The sequence below is a fragment of the Aptenodytes forsteri genome, unplaced genomic scaffold (assembly GCF_000699145.1).
Source record: "Aptenodytes forsteri isolate BGI_AS27 unplaced genomic scaffold, ASM69914v1 Scaffold241, whole genome shotgun sequence".
Lineage (NCBI taxonomy): Eukaryota > Metazoa > Chordata > Aves > Sphenisciformes > Spheniscidae > Aptenodytes > Aptenodytes forsteri.
The window spans coordinates 9,672,746-9,694,083 of record NW_008795252.1 but is presented as its reverse complement, the minus strand read 5'-3'; the positions used below and the strand labels follow the sequence as shown (position 1 = coordinate 9,694,083).

Here is a 21,338-nt window from a genome sequence, read left to right as displayed (position 1 = left end):
TGCCCCACAGGGTTTTTTTTTTTTTTTTGGTTATACTTGAGGGTGCCTTAACACCAAATGTATTTGATGGGAATTATGCCCCCTGGTTATTCTAAATTACCTTGGCTCTAGATTCAAGGTTAATATATTTAATTTTGGTGCACGAAATGTTACTTAAAAGTCCACCTTGACAATTCTCCTTTGATACTAGTTTGAGATTTTAAGATTTCATGTATTTTCTTGTGACGTGTTTCCAGTGGCTTTTAGAGGAAACGCTGTAGGTGCACCCTCAAAAAAAACTTGTCATGGCTTTCTGAGAAAAACAAAAGCAAGGGCTAAAACCCTTGTCTCTGTTGGCAGAGAGGAATGGAATTATGGATTTGACCTTCTCCACAAAGCAGCAGCAAAAGGGCTCTGGATCTTTTCTAACATTAATCTGGGAAAACATCCTGGACTCAATATTAGGGAGCATATTTAACAAAGCGCTTAAACCAGCACTTTACCTGACCCATGTAGAAATGCTCTAAACTTCTGTTATATCACCTGCAGTGAATTGCAGCCCTGTCTGCCTTGTGGAAACTCTTGAATGGCATGCTCTGTGCCTTGCTGAACCAACAGCATATCACTTCAGCCATGGTTAACTAACCATCGAGGCTGAAATAGAAGGAACTATCTGGCAGCATGTGAAGGCCACTTTGTGGGATGGATGTTGTGTTGATGCTGGGCTGTGGCACACCATCCTGCACAGAAAGTACTATACTAAATGTACTTTAAAATAACAAACAAGTTTATTCCTTGGTGTGTGCACCACAGTAAATGAACTCAATGGGTCTGTCCCCTGCCCCGTGGGAAAGCGCAGCCTGGTTTCTGTGAGGGAGGACCTGGCTCTTGACCTTCGCTGCTGTGGTACCTGTTTGCTGCTAAGTCATCTCTGTTGTCCCTGCAAAGTCTTAAAGCGCCTCTTTCTGACAGGGTCAGGAAACTCCCTTGCTCAGAGCTTATTAATGTTTGCGTTGCTTTTTATTCACAAAGCACCTCTAAAGTAAAAACATGAGTGAATTTTAAGCAAATGCAGCTGCATGTTTGCATTGGTGTGGCAGTCATTTCTGTGGTTGTGGTCGTTTCCTCTTGTTTTGTTTCATCAGTTGAAATTACTAGGTGGGACTTCAGTGGTGTATCACCATCAGCCATCTCATAGCTTCAGATAAGACTTCAGCAGACATGACAGGAAGAAATGGAGCTTTTGCTCTAGCCCTAGAGGTGTTTGCACTGCCACGGAGGAGCCTGTCGTTTCTCTGGTGCTTTCACTGTTGTTGCTGGAACAGCTGTTGTGATCTGCTGCACCTGTTTACTGCCTGAGATCATAGAATAGTTTGGGTTGGAAGGGACCTTTAAAGGTCATCTAGTCCAACCCCCTGCCATGGGCAGGGACATCTTCAATGAGATCAGGTTGCTCAGAGCCCCGTCCAACCTGACCTTGAAGTTTTCCGGGGGTGGGGCATCCACCACCTCTCTGGGCAACCTGTGCCAGTGTTTCACCACCCTCAGCGTAAAAAATTTCTTCCTTATATCTAGTCTAAACCTACCCCCCTTTAGTTTAAAGCCATTCCCCCTTGTCCTGTCACAACAGGCCCTGCTAAAAAGTATGCTGCCATCTTTTTTATAAGCCCCCTTTAAGTACTGAAAGGCTGCTATAAGGTGTCCCCGAAGCCTTCTCTTCTCCAGGCTGAACAACCCCAACTCTCTCAGCCTTTCTTCATGGGAGAGGTGTTCCATCCCCCTGAGCATTTTCGTGGCCCTCCTCTGGCCCTGCTCCAACAGGTCCGTGTCTTTTCTGTGCTGAGGGCTCCAGAGCTGGACACAGTACTCCAGGTGGGGCCTCACCAGAGCAGAGCAGAGGGGCAGAATCACCTCCCTCGACCTGCTGGCCACGCTTTTCAGACTGTTAAAAACTGTTGGACTTCCTGGGTGGTAAACTCAGCTCTACTCTTCCATCTGCTGCAACATATCTCTTTATGATTAAATCTACGCTTTGGACTTCAGAGATCTAAACTTGGGGACTGGCCAGGACAGTCACACTAGGCTTGTAAAAGCAGAAATAGCACTGTGTATCCCAGCTCAACTGCCTGACAGGAGGATATATAGGTGTCCCGCTATACTTAAGCGTACTGCTAGAGAAGGTCTGGTTCTGTGGGTAGAATAGATGGGAAAAGAGGAGAATGTGTCTTTTAAAGATGACTGCTGTACTGAAGGCTTAGCAGTCGTAATGTTCGATTCTCTTTAACAAAGTGTGGTTTTAAATGGTGAAAGAAGGGAAAAATATGGGGGTTTTTTTAGTGAAGGAAAGTGTTAAGTACTTTAGGTCTAGAGGCTTAAATATAAAATTAAGAGCATGGTCAAGAACAGAGGTGCCGTGTGAAGGAACATAGTAAACGCTACCGTGTTGTGGAGCTTTGTAGCAAATATGGGACACAGGGTGGTTATCGAGGAATAAATGGAAGGGAAACAAGTACCATTCTGTGATTCTGGGATCTGAGACCTCTTGACAGGAACAGATGATAGCACTGGGGTTTTAGATGAGTTCTCAGTTTTGGGGAAGGCTGGCAGGTGGTTCTCCTCTGGGAAAATGAAACACCTCAGAAGCAGCTGTCCCACTCACTGTCAGGTGTCAGGATCATTAGTATGGCAGCAAACTGGGGGACAAAAGAGAATAAAAAATCCTAGTATCTAGGATCCTTCTTGTACATGTCTGATTTGAAAATAATAGACTGATGAGGATAAAGTGGAATAAATGCTGTATTTCCTTACAAGTGGCAAGCACAGTATGCATCCAGGGAAGTAAGGGTCAGTCTTGGTTTGTGATAAATGAGGGGAGAGGTTTGACCATATTTTGTTTTTGAAGGAGAGTAATCTTTGCTAGAGGACAATATATCACACCAGATCCAACAGCCCGAGAGAGATGAGACTGCTGCTGCTCCATGTCCAGACAGTAGTGAGGCTGAAGATGTATTCAGCAGGCACGTGCACACAAAGCTCACATATACACTACATATATGTGTACGTATACATGGCTGGCCACACAGATCACAGGCAGACACTCAGAGCACCCACATGAACATAGGCAGCACCAATAGCCTCATCCTGCTCCCCTCTCCGGCTGGACAGGATGGAAGTCCACAGGTGACAATATACATAGACATATGTACAAGGTGGATCCCTCCAGCAGCTGGGCTTAGACACTCAACCCAGTAGCTGCCCCTGGATCCCAGCCTCCCCAGTTGCTGGCACCTGGACATATAAGTCCCCAAGGCTGCAGCCCTACTCCAGTTGCTGGTACAAACCATCAAGCGCGCGCACACACACACACACACACATAGCTGGCGAGGACTTTCCATGTCCCACAGCCGACCTCCCTGTGCTCTCGCCCTTAGAGATACACAGATGCTCTCACACCCAGAGCTGGCCCTTAGGGACCCACTCATGCTCCTGGCTCCCAGGCCACTTTGCATACTTACAGATTGGTCCGCTTGATCTTTGCTAGCCATTGCACACTTGCACACCCACACTCACTCCAGTTGCTGGCACCACAGACACATAGGCCCTCTGACCTGTGGTCTGACCCCGGTTGCTGCACTCACACCCCAATATGCACACGTGCACACAGAATTGAAAGCCCTCACCCAGGAAAGAGAAAGGAATTTAATAAGAAGACAAGAGAGACTGCGCTGATCAGATGCAGGGCACGGCCAGACAAGCATACTGACCAGCAAACTATTTACCTGCGTCTGGCCCTTGTTATCCCCTTAAATCTCTATTTTCCCATTCTTGTTCCTCCCAAAATCATCTAAACCCCTCCCTTGCCCAGCCTTTGGTTCCTTTGCTAAATATCTCATAATAAGTCCTGTGCGATTCCAAACTGTTCTTCCCCTGCACCCCATAATATGTCCCACCCCTAGGCAGTGACCCCCTTAGTCTGAAAGGTGATCTGAAGAGCTGCTTCTGGTGGCTGTGGTGATGGGTTTCATGCCTGGACACTGAGACAGCCCTGGGAGAGGCCCAGACAAGGTGCTGGTTCCTCCGGAGTCCTGGATCCATAGAATCATAGAATCATTGAAGTTGGAAAAGACCTCTAAGATCATCGAGTCCAACCGTCAACCCAACACCACCATGCCCACTAAACCATGTCCCTAAGCGCCTCATCTACACGTCTTTTAAATACCTCCAGGGATGGGGACTCCACCACTTCCCTGGGCAGCCTGTTCCAATGTTTCACCACTCTTTCAGTAAAGAAATTTTTCCTTACATCCAATCTAAACCTCCCCTGGCGCAACTTGAGGCCATTTCCTCTCGTCCTATCACTTGTTACTTCGGAGAAAAGACCAACACCCACCTCGCTACAACCTCCTTTCAGGTAGTTGTAGAGAGCAATGAGGTCTCCCCTCAGCCTCCTTTTCTCCAGGCTAAACAACCCCAGTTCCCTCAGCCGCTCCTCATAAGACTTGTCCTCCAGACCCCTCACCAGCCTCGTTGCCCTTCTCTGGACACGCTCCAGCACCTCGACGTCCTTCTTGTAGTGAGGGGCCCAAAACTGAACACAGTAGTCGAGGTGCGGCCTCACCAGTGCCGAGTACAGGGGCACGATCACTTCCCTACTCCTGCTGGCCACGCTATTTCTGATACAGGCCAGGATGCCATTGGCCTTCTTGGCCACCTGGGCACACTGCCGGCTCATGTTCAGCCGGCTGTTGACCAACACCCCCAGGTCCTTTTCCGACAGGCAGCTTTCCAGCCACTCTTCCCCAAGCCTGTAGCGCTGCATGGGGTTGTTATGGCCGAAGTGCAGGACCCGGCACTTGTCCTTGTTGAACCTCATACAGTTGGCCTGGGCCCATCGATCCAGCCTGTCCAGGTCCCTCTGCAGAGCCTTCCTACCCTCGAGCAGATCAACACTCCCGCCCAACTTGGTGTCATCTGCAAACTTACTGAGGGTGCACTCAATCCCCTCATCCAGATCATCAATAAAGATATTAAACAAGACCGGCCCCAGTACTGAGCCCTGGGGAACACCGCTCGTGACCGGCTGCCAACTGGATGTAACTCCATTCACCACAACTCTCTGGGCCCGGCCGTCCAGCCAGTTTTTGACCCAGCGCAGAGTCCACCTGTCTAAGCCGTGAGCCGCCAGCTTCTCTAGGAGAATGCTGTGGGAGACGGTGTCAAAGGCCTTGCTGGAGTCCAGGTAGACCACATCCACAGCCTTTCCCTCACCCACTAGGCGGGTCACCTGGTCATAGAAGGAGATCAGGTTGGTCAAGCAGGACCTGCCTCTCATGAACCCGTGCTGGCTAGGCCGGATCCCCTGGTTGTCCCGCTCATGCCTTGTGAGCGCCCTCAAGATGAGCCGCTCCATAATCTTCCCCGGCACCGAGGTCAGGCTGACAGGCCTGTAGTTCCCCAGTTCCCAGGATCCCTCCTGCCGCTGTGCTCCTCTGGGCTTGGGCAGATGGGCCTTTGATGGGCTGATGGCCCCTGTGATGGGCCTGGGAGTAGCCCAGCAGGGTATATTTGGGCTCCCACTCCTGCCATTGTCCCTCTGAGCTTTTTGTGGGTGTACAGAGGAGCTTTGTCATATAACCTCACAACCTGAATATGGGCTGTGGTTTCTGATGGGGCCCTGCGGGCACTGTGGCAGCATGGAGAAGCCAAGATGCTTTTTTAAAGATGACCTAAAGGTGTAATCCAAGCATGCTAGCATGAAGGAGAGTTCAGCATGCGACTCTGCCATAGTACTGTCATAAGGCTCATGGTCTGTTGCCTTCCTTGTCAACATCTTTTTCTTCTTTCCTCTCCTTCAGATCACGACGGTTGTCTTGGGAGAGCAGGCTCTGACGGGAGCGAGAATGCTCAGGATGCCCAACTGCCTGCTAAAACTGACCAGGGTGGTGCTGAGCCACAAGCTCAGGGCTCTGTTTATCCTCACCTTTAAGTTCATGTCCTTTGCCTCCATCATGTTGTACTGGAGAATCACAGAGGACCCTAAAGGCAGGGGCCAGGTCTACAGCTTGCCTGTTGAAATTCGCTGTGCTCACTCTGTGCCGCCTTCTCCCCGCACCATTGCTGGTGGGCCCCCTCCTCCACCAGGGGATGTGTTTTTTGTGGAGACTTCGGAGCGAACTAACCCAAGTTACCTGTTCACATGCTCTGTGGAGTCAGCGGCCCGGACACACCCCGGGACAAGGGTCGTGGTGCTCATGAAAGGCTTGGTGAACGGTAACGCCTCATTACCCAACCACTGGGGCTTCTCGTTGCTGAGCTGCTTCCCCAATGTGGAAATCCAGCCCCTGGACTTGCCAGAGCTTTTTTCTGGAACACCTCTGGCAAAGTGGTACTTGCAGGCTCAGCGGCGCTGGGAGCCTTATTTCTTACCCATCCTGTCTGATGCCTGCAGAATTGCCATCATGTGGAAATTTGGTGGCATCTACCTGGACACAGACTTCATAGTGCTTAGGAACTTGAAGAACCTCACCAATGTGCTTGGTACCCAGTCCAAGTATGTACTGAACGGGGCCTTTCTGTCCTTTAAGCCCAAACACAAGTTCATGGAGCTTTGCATGCAGGACTTTGTGGAAAACTACAACAGCTGGATTTGGGGGCACCAGGGCCCACAGCTCCTAACGCGTGTCTTCAAGAAGTGGTGCTCCATCAGGAGTCTTCGGAGCAGTACAAGCTGCAAAGGAGTGAGTGCTCTGCCCCGTGAGGCTTTTTATCCCATTCGGTGGCAGGATTGGAAGAAATACTTTGAAGTGGTCAGCTCCTCAGAGCTTCACAAGCTCCTTAAGAACACCTACGCGGTGCATGTATGGAACAAACTGAGCCAAGGGACAAGGCTGGAGGTCACATCCCAGGCTTTGCTGGCTCAGCTGCATTCTAACTTCTGCCCTGCAACGTACAATATCATGAAGAAGGACTCTGAACGGCAGTGAGTCAAGGGTCTGCTAAGAGATGTTGCCTGGGAGCCCACAACTCTCCAGCTGTTCCATCACAAATGAACATTCTTTTGAAGAGAGGTGGTGGGAGTTGAGGATAAAATCCATTTCTGGGCTGTAGGTGGAGCCTGTAGCTTCAGCCGATGTCTGTGCAGCTCTTTGTCTTGACTTTAACTGCCTACCAGCAGCATTTTGTTTCTTTGCAGGACCTTTCTTCTGCTCTGCTTGGTCAGGTAGAGAAATCTCAGGAGGGGAGCAAGTGCTGAGCCACTTGTGGCAGCCTCCATCAGCCTTTCAGAGAAGTATGACTTCTATGACTTTCTATGACTGTAAACCTGGAAGAGGCCTTTGTAGAAATGCGTATCTCATAGCCCGGTTCTCAAGACTTCTGAAGTGCAGTCCTCAAAGCAATGAAAGGATGGGAGAGCAAAGAACAAGAACTGAGGAGGAAGTTAAGGATGTGCTAGAGGAGGTGTCCTGAGAAAAATGTAGAGGAAAACAGAGAAGAAAGAAAGCGCTAAAGCAAGTTCTTTTTCTTTTCATTCCCTTCTTTTCTGAAGCCTTTGGTGGAGGAGACTTTCTCATGTCTGGTTTGAGCAGGGAGCGGGATGCTGCAGTCTCTGTTCAATGTCATAGATCTAAAGATGTGGAAATTTGATGCAAATCAGAACATGAGGATCTGAGGCCAGCTTATCATTTAGAAGAGCTCTTGCGCAGCAATGTTTTATTTTATAATAGTGGCAAATTAACACCCTGTGATGAGCAGGAGAGCTCACCTAAATCACACCTTAAATTGCACCTGACACAGGAAAAGCTGAACTATCTTTTACACTGAGTTTGACTCTGTGACCAAATGTCCGTAACTGCATCTAAGATGCACCAGATCTTTCAGCGCTTGGACGGATCCTGAAGGAAAGGCGTGATATTTACAACTATTTCTAAGGTTACAGAGAGCTTGGTAGGGAACTCATACTGTCTAAATTCAAGTCCATTTATGAGTCATTTATGGTGGATGTCTTCAAGTAGCCTGGAGTACTCCTGCAATTCACTGTCCAGGAGTACAAATCTCTCCTGGGAGGTCCTGAGGGCAGTGGAAAGCTTGACTCTTCTCCCTGAGCATCTTCCTGAATTGCAGTAGAGAAAGTTAACGTATTTCTCGCAAGGTGCTGTTGTGCCTTTGAGGGCTCCCACCACAGAGGCAAGTTTGTTGCATAAACTGTGGGGCAAAACTCGTCCCTTGCCTTAATGGCCAAAAGGACGTATTGATGCTCTTACAGTTCTTGTCAGAAAATAATGGAGAAAGAGCAGTGAGAAGAATAAGGTTGAGACCATCAGCATTGTTACATCTGGTCCCTACCACACTCTAAAGGGAATCACTGAGGCACATGTGCTTGGCTCTACGATAGAGTTAATGCAGATAAGCAGGGCATTGGCCATCCCCTCTCCTACACTACTAAGAGATTATGATCTCACTGTAAAATCTTTTCTGCCTCCAGTGTGCCTTCTCTTCTTATGCCTAGGAACAGCAGTGAGGTGGTCCAATGGCCCCTTTGATGACCACGAGTCAGTCAGATCTTAAGTGTCACCTGGCCCCAAAGTGACATCTCTTTCAGGTGGTGCTTCCTGCAAGTCCTCTGAGTGTGACTCAAATGATTTCTAGATCTGCAGTTGTCTGAGGCCTCTTCTGTTTCCCAGGTCAACCATAAGCAATGTGAGGTTTTCTCAGTTTAGCCAAGGCAATGGTCAAAAACGTAAAAGACTGTGCATGCAACATTTCTCTGTTTGTCTCAGGATTATTTATCTCATCTTTGATGATAAAAATGAGAAAGACATATTGCCCATCACTTTTACAGAACAGTTCCCTGTCCCTCAGGGAACATGGCTGTGGGAGCTTAAGGAGGGTGTGCACCTTTTGGTTTTTTTTATGCTGAGCTGTCCAGTGTTGATCAGAGGCCGGTGCTGCTTTGATTGAAAGCTATCTGCCTGTGAGTTGTGCAGAGTGTGAGGTCTGTGCACAAGTAGCTACTCTGGAGTGAAGAAGGTACTGGAAACACCCCTCCAGTGTCTGGCACCACATGCATGTATGTATGTAGTGCTGCCCCTTTGTTCTGCCCAGCTTTATGGTATATCCTGGAGGCATTCAGGATTTTGAACGTCTGCAGCTGTCCCAACACTGAACTTCTTTAACAACAAAGACTTTGTGGGGAAACAGCAGATCTTCCTAACTGTATAAGCATTCTTCAGCACACTAAGTGGTATAAATGGATGCTGTTTTCACTCCCTACTCTCACTGTCACTACTCTGTGGGGTTTTTTTCACTGTTTTCTTTAGAAGCAGCCACGAAATTGTCAGCCCTAGCCTAGTGTGTGGTCAGTGAGGCATGGTTTCTCTTTGTACTGGTTCCTTCTGTTTTGGGCCCTTTGGACTAAACAACAGAAATCTTAGTGAGCTAGGAACCCCTACCAGAGATGGTAAAATGGTGGTTGGTGATCATAAAGGCATAACAGGGGATGCTACTGTGGCAATAGCATGAACTGCTTATGGAGTGTTTGGGACCCACTGCAATGACTATCTGGCTTTATGTACCACTGCTTATTCTAGGAAAGTGCCTTTTTGGATAAGTGAGTGGAGTGGGGTTTTTTGTTGTTGTTTTTCATTGTTTTTTTTCCCCTGTAGAGTCAATGTTCTGAGGTTTGATAAGGAGAGAATCAAACCAAAGCAGCCTTTGGCCTTCTTCCCTTTGCCTTGCGAAAGAAAAATAAATACAGTTTTTACTATTACTTCTCTCTGCCATTTTGTTCTGCGAGGCGTTGGTGGTAGGTCTGAGCAATCTGTTAGTTATTATGCAGAAAAGCATTTTAAAGTTGTGTCCTGAAGTGACTCACTAAATTAGGAGTGTGGAATGAACATGAGACAAGTTGAGCATAATCAAATGTGGAAAGAAGGCTCTGCGGACCACGACTACATGCTATCTTTGGGACTTGAGCGGAGGGAACAGATGAAAGCACAGTGTGGTACTGATTCCTAAGCCAACCAGGTATAGTCCCATCATTCATGACCTGCAATCTATCTGAAGCAAGGCATTTTAGTCTCACTCGGAAGGTCTGGATGTTACGGAATAGGAAACTCCATGAGAAATTGTGTTGCTGTTTCCCTGGGTGGTGGGCTACAGCCTCCCTTAGTAGTGATAGTGTCTGTGCTCTTGTAGACCTCAACGTGGAAAGCTTGTGCTGCAGCCACTGGTTTTCCCACCTGCCTTTCAGAGCCTGATCTAAAGACCCTGGAATCTAGGGGAGCATTTTGAGAGGCTGTGAAAGGACTGGTGGGGTCTGGTGTGCAGGGTTTTATTGTGACTCCTTGAGTCAAGAGCCAGGGAAACAGCTTTCCCTTGAGATGTAAAAGAGTTGCCTGTGCTTTTTTCATTGCTGATATGCAGTCAAGGATGATGGGGAGTGGTGAGAAGGCACTAGTTGTTTCTTGCCCTGTCTTCTTTGTCCTTGAGCTCGTGAAGGTTAGCTGGTACCCGGCTGTGCAGTACATCAAGGAGAGAAGCCAGGGGTGGGGGTTGGAGATGCAGAATTGGACAGTGCAACAGAAGAGGAGTAAGGAAAGATCGGTAGGGTAATCCTGGACCTGGTCTCCTGGGAAGAAACTGAACGATGATTATTTTCTCTGTGCTGGCTGAGAGTGCTCCTATGCCAGGAGCTCTTGTGTTGGGGGGGATCTAGGATGCGCAGTAAGTAGTAATGCTCTGTAGGGCTCTTTTTTCCCCTGTTCTTCTCCCCCCTGTTTCTTCTCCCTGCCCCCAAAATGTGTGGTCCAGGAAGGCTGTGGTGCAAAGCAGGTTAAGAGCCCTTCTTGGAGGAAAGTGTAGTTACCTGCCTTAGTCATATACATGTTGGGAGCTGAGGTCTGCCTAGGGCTGGTTTGTCCTCAGCCGGAGAGAAGAAGAAAACCAAAGCTCTCCACATGCTCTGTTTGGATATGCCATTTGTGAACACCGGCACGCTGATCCTTCTCATGTACTTCAGGTTCATCTCTCTCAATTTGTGACCATTCCGTGTGTGCACTTGGCTTGCGGTCGCTCTGGTACCTTCTTTGCAAACCATGCCTGGAACTCAGATGAATAGGCATAGTCCAGAGGAGAAAACTACAGGAGGAAGTCACTTCAGCTGCACCCTGCCATCACGGCTCAAGCCGAGATCTTGACCTTTAAATTGGTGTATAATGATGGAGCCAAATGGCAGCTGCCGTGGCTCTGCAGTATGTTGGTAGAGGCACGAGAAGTAAGAAAGTACTCTTCACAAAGCGGAATCTATGTCTAGGGGGGAAATTAGGTAGGTGCATAACGTCTGGCAAGTTAAATATGAAAACACCATTAGGCTATAGAAAACATTGTTTGAAAACCAATTAACAAAAGATATTAAAGCTACCACTGTTGTTGTTTTTTTTTTTTTCCAACTGCAGAAGGAACAGGAAGCCTGCTAGAGAGGCGGAAGGTCAGTAGGAGATGAGAGATTGAAAGGGAGTTCAGAGATCAGTTTGAAGCAAACCAAAGTTAATTTCTGCATCTGGCTACAGGTGGGAGGAACTGGGGCATGTTTCTCTACACTGTAATCCCTCCTTGTGGGGGATGCATGCCACAGTCTCTTGCACATCACCATGTCCATGGAATACAGGTCAGGACTGAACGAACAGACGGATGATGGGAGCTGATGGGATGCATCCATGAGTGCTGCGGGAGCTGGCTGATGTCATCGTGAGACTTCGTTATGCTTGAAAGGTCGTAGAGATCAGGGGAGGTGGAGGGAAGCAAAAGTCACTCCTATCTTGCCTATCTTCAGGAAGTGCAAGGAAGAGGATCCAGGGAACTGCAGGCCAGTCAGTGTCACCGTGACCCCTGGGAAGGTGATGGAGCAAATCCTCCTGGAAGTCATCTGCAAACATATTAAGGACAAGAAGGTAGGACAAGGAGTAGCTGGCATGGATTTACAAAGGGGAAATCATGCCTGGCAAAACTGATGGCCTTCTATGATGAAATGACCAGCTCAGTGGATGGGGGAAGAGCATCGGATGTTGTTTATTGCGACTTTAGTAAGGCTTTTGACACAGTCTCCATAACAGCCTCGTAGGCATACTGATGAAATGTGGACTACATAAACACAGTGAGGTGGATTTGAAAGCTGAATGAACTTCTGGGCTTGAAGGATTGTGATGAGCGACACAGTCCAGGTGGAGGCCAGTAACTAGTGGTACACTCCAGGGATCTGTGCTGGTGCCAGTACTGTTTAACGTCTTTATTAAAGACCTTGATGATGATGGGATGGAGTGCGACCTTGACAAGTTTGCAGACGATGAAACACTGGGAGGAGTGGTTGATACACAAGGTGGTTGAGCTGCCTCTCAGAGCGACCTCAACAAGCTGGAGAAAGGAGCCAACAGGAACCTCATGAAGCTCAACAGAGAGATGCAACTGGTGAGAGATAACTCCATGCACCTGTGGACAAGAAGTTGACCAGGAGCCAGCAGTGTGCCCTTGTGGCAAAGGCGGCCAACAGCCTGCTGGGCTGCGTTATGTAGAGCATTACCTGCAAGGTCAAGGGAAGCAATCCTTCCCCGCTAGTCAGCACTGGTGAGACACATCTGGAGTGCTGGTTCCAGGCTTCCCAGTTAAAGTGAGACATGGACATACTGGGGCAAGTCCAGAGAAGGGCCACTACCATGAGGAAGGGACTGGAGCACGTGCCGTACGAAGAGAGGCTGAGAGAGCTCTGATCATTTTTCTCGGAGAAGAGCAGGCTCGGGGGCTGTCTTGTCTAAGTGTATAAATACCTGACTGGAGATGGGTGGGGTAAAGAAGAGAAGCCGGACTCTCCTCTGTGGAATCCAGTGACGGGGTGAGACACAATGGGCACAAATTGAAATACGGGAAATCAGAATGAAAGAAATGGTGGTGAAACACTGGAACAGGTTGCCCAGAGAGGTTGTGGAGTCTCTGTCCTCGGACAAGGTCAAAAGCCAAGAGGACACGGTCCCGAGCAACCCGCTCTAGGTGACTCTGCTTTGAGCAGGGGAGTTGGACAAATGACCTCCAGAGGTGCCTCCCAACCCCAACCCCTCTGTGATTCTGTGACTAGATGGGGCCTGACCTGAGGCCTGGAGAGCTCCATCGATGAAAGGGCTGGGAATAGCTTAAGGTGCTTTCCAAAGAGCTTCCCCAGTGTTGGCATCTTATGAGTCCGTCCGTGGTGCTGCAGTGCTTGGAAGGATTGGGGGAGGGGGGAGGGGTCTGGGAAGCTACAGAGCAATAGGCCTGACATTTGTTGCAGGCAACTGAGTAGAAACCGCACTAAACCCTGAACGTAGTGGCTGTATGGATAAAGGTGGTATTTCATGAACGCGTCAATGTGTCTTCTGTAAGGGAAGGTCAGCTGCCATCGAGCACAGGCACAAGGGGGAAGTCTATCATAAAATGAGGGACACCTGAATTTGGCAAAGTCGTTCAATGCGGTATCCAGCATAAGAGGGAGTATTCCCAAATGGATGAGTAAATTAATTGGTCGAAAGAGCGTGTGTTCAAAGGAGTATTCAGAACTTAAGTCTTGGGGTGAGAGGAGGCAGCTCTATGAAGCTCTCAGCTCAGTTCTCGTGGCAGCCACCCAAGCAGCGTGAGCGCTGGGAATTCTTAGCAAAGGAGTAGAAAACAAACCCACAACTGGTTTCCTGCCACAGTATAAATTTTAAAGTGTAGCGATAATGGGGTTTCCCTCTCCTTTTTTTTTTTTTCTCCTTTCCTTTCGTTTCATTCCTAATTAGATGGGTTCTTTACAGCGCAGCCACATGACCCATCAGCTGCATGTCCCTTCTTTCAGCCAACATATTAGCTGAATATATGGTGTCACATCCTCCTGGATGTTACGTGGAAGAAAGAACTCTGTCCCCTCCAGCCTGTCCTTGGTTTCTCTTCTACAGCTTACCAAGCTAAAAATGATTTACAGGATTCAACATGTGGAGTCAGCGGCCCGGACACACCCTGGGACAAGGGTCGTGGTGCTCATGAAGGGCTTGGCAAACGGTAACGCCTCATTACCCAACCACTGGGGCTTCTCGTTGCTGAGCTGCTTCCCCAATGTGGAAATCCAGCCCCTGGACTTGCCGGAGCTTTTCTCAGGGACGCCTCTGGCAAAGTGGTACTTGCAGTCTGAGCACTAGAAGGAACCTTATTTCTTACCTGTCCTGTCTGATGCCTGCAGAATTGCCATCATGTGGAAATTTGGTGGCATCTACCTGGACACAGACTTCATAGTGCTTAGGAACTTGAAGAACCTCACCAATGTGCTTGGTACCCAGTCCGAGTATGTACTGAACGGGGCCTTTCTGTCCTTTAAGCCCAAACACGAGTTCATGGAGCTTTGCATGCAGGACTTTGTGGATAACTACAATGGCTTGATCTGGGCGCACCAGGGCCCACATCTCCTAACGCGTGTCTTCAAGAAGTGGTGCTCCGTCAGTAATGTCCAGAACAACATGAGCTGCAAAGGGGTGCGTGCTCTTTCCCCAGAAGCCTTTTATCCTATCTGCTGGGAGAACTGGAAGAAGTTATTTGACACAATCAGCTCCTCGGAGCTTCACAAGCTCCTTAAGAACACCTACGCGGTGCACGTATGGAACAAACTGAGCCACGGGACAAGGCTAGAGATCACGTCCCAGGCTTTGCTGGCTCAGCTGTATTCTCAGTTCTGCCCTGCCACATATGCGAAGATGAAGAAGGACCCTGAAGAGCAGTCAAGGCCTGTAATGTGACCTGTGGGCCCTTGGCTGCAGGGAAGTTCCCCAACCTGAAGGAAACTGAGTGCCTTTCACCTTCCACGGAGCAAGTATTCTGTGTGACATCTCAGTGATTTTGTACCATTTCCAAGATCTGCCTCAGATCCTGCGTGCTTCAAATATACACCGGAACCTGAGTTTGGACTCTCTTGTTGTCCTTCAGTAGCCCTTGATGCTGCAGGGAAGGGTGAACTTGTTCATCGGTGCCTACCAGTTGCTCCTCCGTTGCTGTTCTCTCAATTGTATCAGGCCTGAAATGCCTCTCGTGTAGTTTCAACAGCTGTAGGAACCCTTGGCTTGCTCTCTGTAACGTTTGCAAGTATGTAAATAAATGCCAGCCAGTGCTATAGGACACGGTTTAGAGGAGCTTAGGACCAAATTCCCCGGGTGGTAAAGATTCTTACGGCTGGTGAAGTTTTGGGAGAGACTGCGAGTATATGAAAGTTGCTTTAAGAAACGGAAAACATTTTAAATCCCTGCTCGGCTCAGTGTAAAGTTTTTCTTGTTTTCCAAAGGTACTTTATTTCAAATGCTCTTGTCTACTGTTTTACATTCCGCAGCGATAGGCTGACTTTTCTGGTCCTCTTCAGGAAAAGAAATAGCCAAAAGCAGTTCTTCTACCAGTGTGGGAAATGCGATAGGTATTCAGAACAATACTCTCCTGCTGAGTCACTGCTTGGAAGTAGAAGTGTCCTTGTCTAAATTGCATAGGTGCAACACCTGAGTGATGTACTTAAGATAGCACTGGTCGTAAAACAGTTGGTAGGCTGTCAGTGGTTAGAGGGTATTTCCTGGTGGTTTATTTGCCCCTTACTGTTACATAGGTAAAAGAATAAGCAATCCACAGTAATGCAACTCAAATTTAACTTACACCAACCCTTTTTCCTCGTATCTGGAATCATATGTTTTATGACTAAATCATTCACTCCGGTAGGTACTTGTATGTGAATCCTGAGAAATGGTCCTGTCACCTTTGTCAGGAGTGTGGTTGTACACCTTTCCTTAACCTTCTGTATTTGCTTGATATGGAAGGGTTCTTCCGTAGAAGTATTTCCATCAAATGCTAGGACTGGTCTTGGAAAGACCAGGCTGTGCAAAGATGCAGGTTGCTCAAATGTGCAGCTTGTCATACATTTCTTGTGACTCTTGTATCACACTGGATACCAGTAGTACCATAGTGAAATAACTGACATCCTTATATGGTAACTTGCCATGGTTCTGATATGGAAAAATGATCAGTCACTAACGGTATGATACCTTGATGTATGTCTGAATTTCTTTTTGTCTGCCATTACTCTGTACTTGCTGTTTTTTCATGACATAGAAACCCCACTGCACTTACCAGCTATACGTGTGGGCAGCTCTGCTCCCAAAGGGAGCGCGTGTATTGCCAACCTAGTATGTCCTGGTTTCGGCAGGGATAGAGTTAATTTCCTTCCTAGTAGCTGGTGCAGTGCTGTGTTTTGGATTTAGGGTGAGAACAATGTTGATAACACACCGATGTTTTAGTTGTTGCTAGGTAGTGCTTACACTAGCCAAGGACTTTTTAGTTTTCCATGCTCTACCGACTGAGAAGGCTGGAGGTGCACAAGAAGCTGGGAGGGGGCACAGCCAGGACAGCTGACCCAAACTGGCCAAAGGGACATTCCATACCGTGTGACGTCATGCTCAGTACTGCTCTGTGTATTATTATTATATTATTATTATCATTTTATTTCAATTATTAAACTGTTTTTATCTCAACCCATGAGTTTTCTCACTTGTGCTCTTCCAATTCTCTCCCCCATCCCACCGGGGCGGGGGGGAGTGAGCGAGCGGCTGTGTGGTGCTCAGTTGCCGACTGAGATTAAACCATGACAAGTAGGAATAACATCAGCACATGGATGTGTCTCAGTGGCGAATGTACGCAGAACAAGCTGGTGGCTTTCCAGATGTACTTTATTCTTCTTTTAACAACCACTCTTCTTTCTACCAAAAAAGCTCCTCTCAGAAATTCTGGAGAGCATAATCAGTGGGAATATTTCTTGATTAAAAGATTCCCATCAGAAGCACATGAACATAACAAATACATTTTGGCTAGGTTAATCATTTTAGCCAGGTGAATTTCTTAACTAAGTTCACAGCACAGCTGCATCACTCAGGTCCCTTCCCTGCACTAGACACGAAGCCACCCCACTATGTGCTGCTTCCGTCCGTTTCTTTCTTTCCTGTGTTCACCTCCTCCACCAGGGGATGTGTTTTTTGTGGAGACCTCGGAGCGAACTAACCCAAGTTACCTGTTCACATGCTCTGTGGAGTCAGCGGCCCGGACACACCCTGGGACAAGGGTCGTGGTGCTCATGAAGGGCTTGGCAAACGGTAACGCCTCATTACCCAACCACTGGGGCTTCTCGTTGCTGAGCTGCTTCCCCAATGTGGAAATCCAGCCCCTGGACTTGCCGGAGCTTTTCTCAGGGACGCCTCTGGCAAAGTGGTACTTGCAGTCTGAGCACTAGAAGGAACCTTATTTCTTACCTGTCCTGTCTGATGCCTGCAGAATTGCCATCATGTGGAAATTTGGTGGCATCTACCTGGACACAGACTTCATAGTGCTTAGGAACTTGAAGAACCTCACCAATGTGCTTGGTACCCAGTCCGAGTATGTACTGAACGGGGCCTTTCTGTCCTTTAAGCCCAAACACGAGTTCATGGAGCTTTGCATGCAGGACTTTGTGGATAACTACAATGGCTTGATCTGGGCGCACCAGGGCCCACATCTCCTAACGCGTGTCTTCAAGAAGTGGTGCTCCGTCAGTAATGTCCAGAACAACATGAGCTGCAAAGGGGTGCGTGCTCTTTCCCCAGAAGCCTTTTATCCTATCTGCTGGGAGAACTGGAAGAAGTTATTTGACACAATCAGCTCCTCGGAGCTTCACAAGCTCCTTAAGAACACCTACGCGGTGCACGTATGGAACAAACTGAGCCACGGGACAAGGCTAGAGATCACGTCCCAGGCTTTGCTGGCTCAGCTGTATTCTCAGTTCTGCCCTGCCACATATGCGAAGATGAAGAAGGACCCTGAAGAGCAGTCAAGGCCTGTAATGTGACCTGTGGGCCCTTGGCTGCAGGGAAGTTCCCCAACCTGAAGGAAACTGAGTGCCTTTCACCTTCCACGGAGCAAGTATTCTGTGTGACATCTCAGTGATTTTGTACCATTTCCAAGATCTGCCTCAGATCCTGCGTGCTTCAAATATACACCGGAACCTGAGTTTGGACTCTCTTGTTGTCCTTCAGTAGCCCTTGATGCTGCAGGGAAGGGTGAACTTGTTCATCGGTGCCTACCAGTTGCTCCTCCGTTGCTGTTCTCTCAATTGTATCAGGCCTGAAATGCCTCTCGTGTAGTTTCAACAGCTGTAGGAACCCTTGGCTTGCTCTCTGTAACGTTTGCAAGTATGTAAATAAATGCCAGCCAGTGCTATAGGACACGGTTTAGAGGAGCTTAGGACCAAATTCCCCGGGTGGTAAAGATTCTTACGGCTGGTGAAGTTTTGGGAGAGACTGCGAGTATATGAAAGTTGCTTTAAGAAACGGAAAACATTTTAAATCCCTGCTCGGCTCAGTGTAAAGTTTTTCTTGTTTTCCAAAGGTACTTTATTTCAAATGCTCTTGTCTACTGTTTTACATTCCGCAGCGATAGGCTGACTTTTCTGGTCCTCTTCAGGAAAAGAAATAGCCAAAAGCAGTTCACAGCACAGCTGCATCACTCAGGTCCCTTCCCTGCACTAGACACGAAGCCACCCCACTATGTGCTGCTTCCGTCCGTTTCTTTCTTTCCTGTGTTCAGCAGCTCACTGCCCATGCTACTCCTTCACAACAAGCTGTGCAACTGGTTGGTGGTATTGGTATGCAACAGGGTAAAACCGCCACTATCTTTATGTTGGTTTTTCATCTACAGAAAAACACAATGGAAGGAAATTTCTTCTCAGGCTGTAAAAGAATCCAAGTATAACCTCTACATGAGGTTGCTGTTAGATTGCAGCGTCCGGCTGTACAACTGGTGATTCTTTTTTCAAGAGGGGAAAAAACCAAAAAAGCAGCGCTTCTGCTTCTGGTCAGCAAACCTGCACCAGTTCGGTTGTATCGGGAACCGGGGCTATAGGGGGAGGGAGGTGTAGAAGACACAGGGCAGAGGAAGCCATGAGGTTTTTCTGAGGAGGATGAGGTGACCTGAAGGCCTCAGACTGGTGCTGTTTGTAGAAAGTGCCTAAGAATAAAAAGCCCAAACTTGGGTTTCCATATCCTTGCCTCTGGCACGGCCTGCTGCGGTCTTTTGGGTGGCCCCCACGGCACGACGGGAAGGACGAGGGAGGTAAGTCAGCACTGGCATGGCGGCCACAACCAAAGAAGCAGCAGGAAAAAGGCTGAGCAGTCTCACCTGTGGGCTGGCAGGCTCCTGCAACCTGCCTGGCCATGGTGGGGCCATGGTAGGGCCGTGGCTGGCCAGGGCTGTCATGGAGAGGAGGAGGGTGAGGAGGAAGGGGATGTGCTGCGGGGAGCGGAGCAGGGGATGGCAGTGGGTGACGGTCGAGGTGCTGATGGGGCCAGGCTGGCCCTCCCTCCTCCTGCTGCCGAAGCCACACAGGCCCCACAGACCACGGGCATGTGCCAGGGCTGCGCCCTGCCACCGTGGCTGGGCTGGGGGCAGCAGCTGAGGTGGTGGTGCTGCCATGGCGGAACCTTCCGGAAGGCTCCATGTGGCCGGGGGCTGCGTCCCCCCTTCTGGGCAGTGCTGGGGGAATGGAGTGGATCTGGGGTGGGCTGTGCCTTGTTGCCCGTTTCTGGGCTGGGTAGGAATAACCTGTCTCTGGGAGAGGGATGTTGTGCTCCTGTGGGCCTGCGTCCCTCCCTCCTGCCTCCCCAGCCCTTTGCTCGGGTGGTGTAGAGCAGCGCAGCTACAGGCGTGTCAGCAAGAGCCATCCCAGTGTGTTATGTTAACATGGCCAAATCCTGCCCCTTCCTGTTGCAGGGTAGCCCTGCTGAAATTTAGGCAGTTTCTTGGGTCAGTGATTAGAGGGTACTTCTTTGGCGGTTTTTCTGGTGGCTGGGGATGGTCCCAGTGCTATGGGGCTAAGCAGCCCTTGGCCAGAGATGTCTGATCTCTCAGGGGTCTCTGACCCCTACCTGTGCTGCAGGGAAATACAGCATGTCTTAAAGGCAATCTCAACTCCTGTGGTTCAACTGTGGGAAATGCCGATTGATTTATCGCTTCGTGTTTGATTTTTATTTTTTTTTCCCCTCTTGTGTTTTAATTGCATTTGATCTTTTTTTCAGCTTGTGCTGTTTTTCTTGGAAGAATGTTAACTCTGAGGCAAAGATAGGATCTGTGTAGCTGTGCCAGTACCAGCGCTGTGAGTGAAATGCAGCCTCTCTGCCTTGCATTAATCCTCATCTTCATAATCTCTTTGCAGGAGATGAAGAAAAGAGCTAGTGCATACCAGAATATGCTTGGATTCTTGAGAGATCGTTTCTTGCAGACCTTTTCCCCGGTCCTTTCCTACCCGCTACGTCACGGGCACATCAGTTTTCACCTTCCAGTACTAGAGAGTATGATCTAAACTGCAGGCAGGCCCGGACCTTTTGGGCAGAGGACTGTGCAGCAGTCTCTTTATGGACAAGGTGCTCAGTGGAGTGATCCATTGGCATGTTGCTTTATGGTCACTTCATTGTGGGATCCAAAGGATCCTACAGTAGTGCTGGAGCAAGTCGTGCTCCCTGCTTCATCCATCCACCCTCCAATGTGATCCTTCCATCCCTCCCTCCCCTCCCACATGATTCCTGAGTGAGCTCAGCAACACCCCACTCAGTCCGCTATTCTCTGGCTGTTTCTGACGCTGGGAACTGATGTTTCCAGACGTTCCCCGTAGGCGTGGAATGGTGCAGAAAGAACCTGCGATTACCAGAACTTAGCCAAGCCGGGACTAAAAACTAGAGAGAGCAGCTCTGAAGTTGAGGACGAGGGCACCAGCTAAGCCTGCATAAACTGCATGGCCTCCTTCTACTGGGGAAGTGAGCAGCAGAGCTGACTATGTATCGGGGTCGGCACCTAACAGTTGACATGAAATGGTAGTCCCACGCTGGACACAGGGAGTTCTGGGTTAGCTCTTGTGCCGTTCCGGGCCTGGGGCTGCTATGACTTCAGCTGGGCCATCACCCAAATGCGGGCTCGGAATGGTTCCTAGGAAATTTTAAAGCCCAGCTGAAAGCTAATGCTCACAACTAGGGATTAGACTTGAACTGCAAATCTATTGTTTTGGTCCATTTCCAGTAACCCCAACCAGCCCCCTAAGTCCAGAAGGAGACTGTCGTGGTTTAATCTCAGTCGGCAACTGAGCACCACGCAGCCGCTCGCTCACTCCCCCCCGCCCCGGTGGGATGGGGGAGAGAATTGGAAGAGCACAAGTGAGAAAAAACTCATGGGTTGAGATAAAAAAAAGTTTAATAATTGAAATAAAATGATCGTAATAATGATATGGTAATAATAATACACAAAGCAAGTGATGCACAGTA

The 21,338-nt window shown here is 48.8% G+C and overlaps 3 protein-coding genes across 3 annotated transcripts; all 3 read left to right on the top strand.

Annotated features, from left to right (window-relative positions):
- The first annotated feature begins 5,864 nt into the window (after window positions 1–5,864).
- LOC103898708 (lactosylceramide 4-alpha-galactosyltransferase) lies at window positions 5,865–7,512 on the top strand. The gene has a single exon (XM_009279038.2). It carries the CDS (start codon window positions 5,880–5,882, stop codon window positions 6,960–6,962), a length of 1,083 nt encoding a protein of 360 aa, XP_009277313.1. The 5' UTR covers window positions 5,865–5,879; the 3' UTR covers window positions 6,963–7,512.
- Window positions 7,513–13,952: 6,440 nt separating this feature from the next.
- Window positions 13,953–15,419, top strand: LOC103898748 (lactosylceramide 4-alpha-galactosyltransferase-like). The gene is given in 1 exon segment (XM_009279089.2): window positions 13,953–15,419. A coding segment is annotated over 1 exon segment (816 nt). The 3' UTR covers window positions 14,769–15,419.
- A 1,550-nt stretch (window positions 15,420–16,969) lies between these two features.
- On the top strand, window positions 16,970–18,486 carry LOC103898747 (lactosylceramide 4-alpha-galactosyltransferase-like). The gene is given in 1 exon segment (XM_009279088.2): window positions 16,970–18,486. A coding segment is annotated over 1 exon segment (909 nt). The 3' UTR covers window positions 17,879–18,486.
- Window positions 18,487–21,338: the final 2,852 nt, after the last annotated feature.

Bases quoted from the DNA above. Each gene is read 5' to 3' on its own strand.
- LOC103898708 (XM_009279038.2), top strand. From the start codon at position 5,880: ATGCTCAGGATGCCCAACTGCCTGCTAAAACTGACCAGGGTGGTGCTG.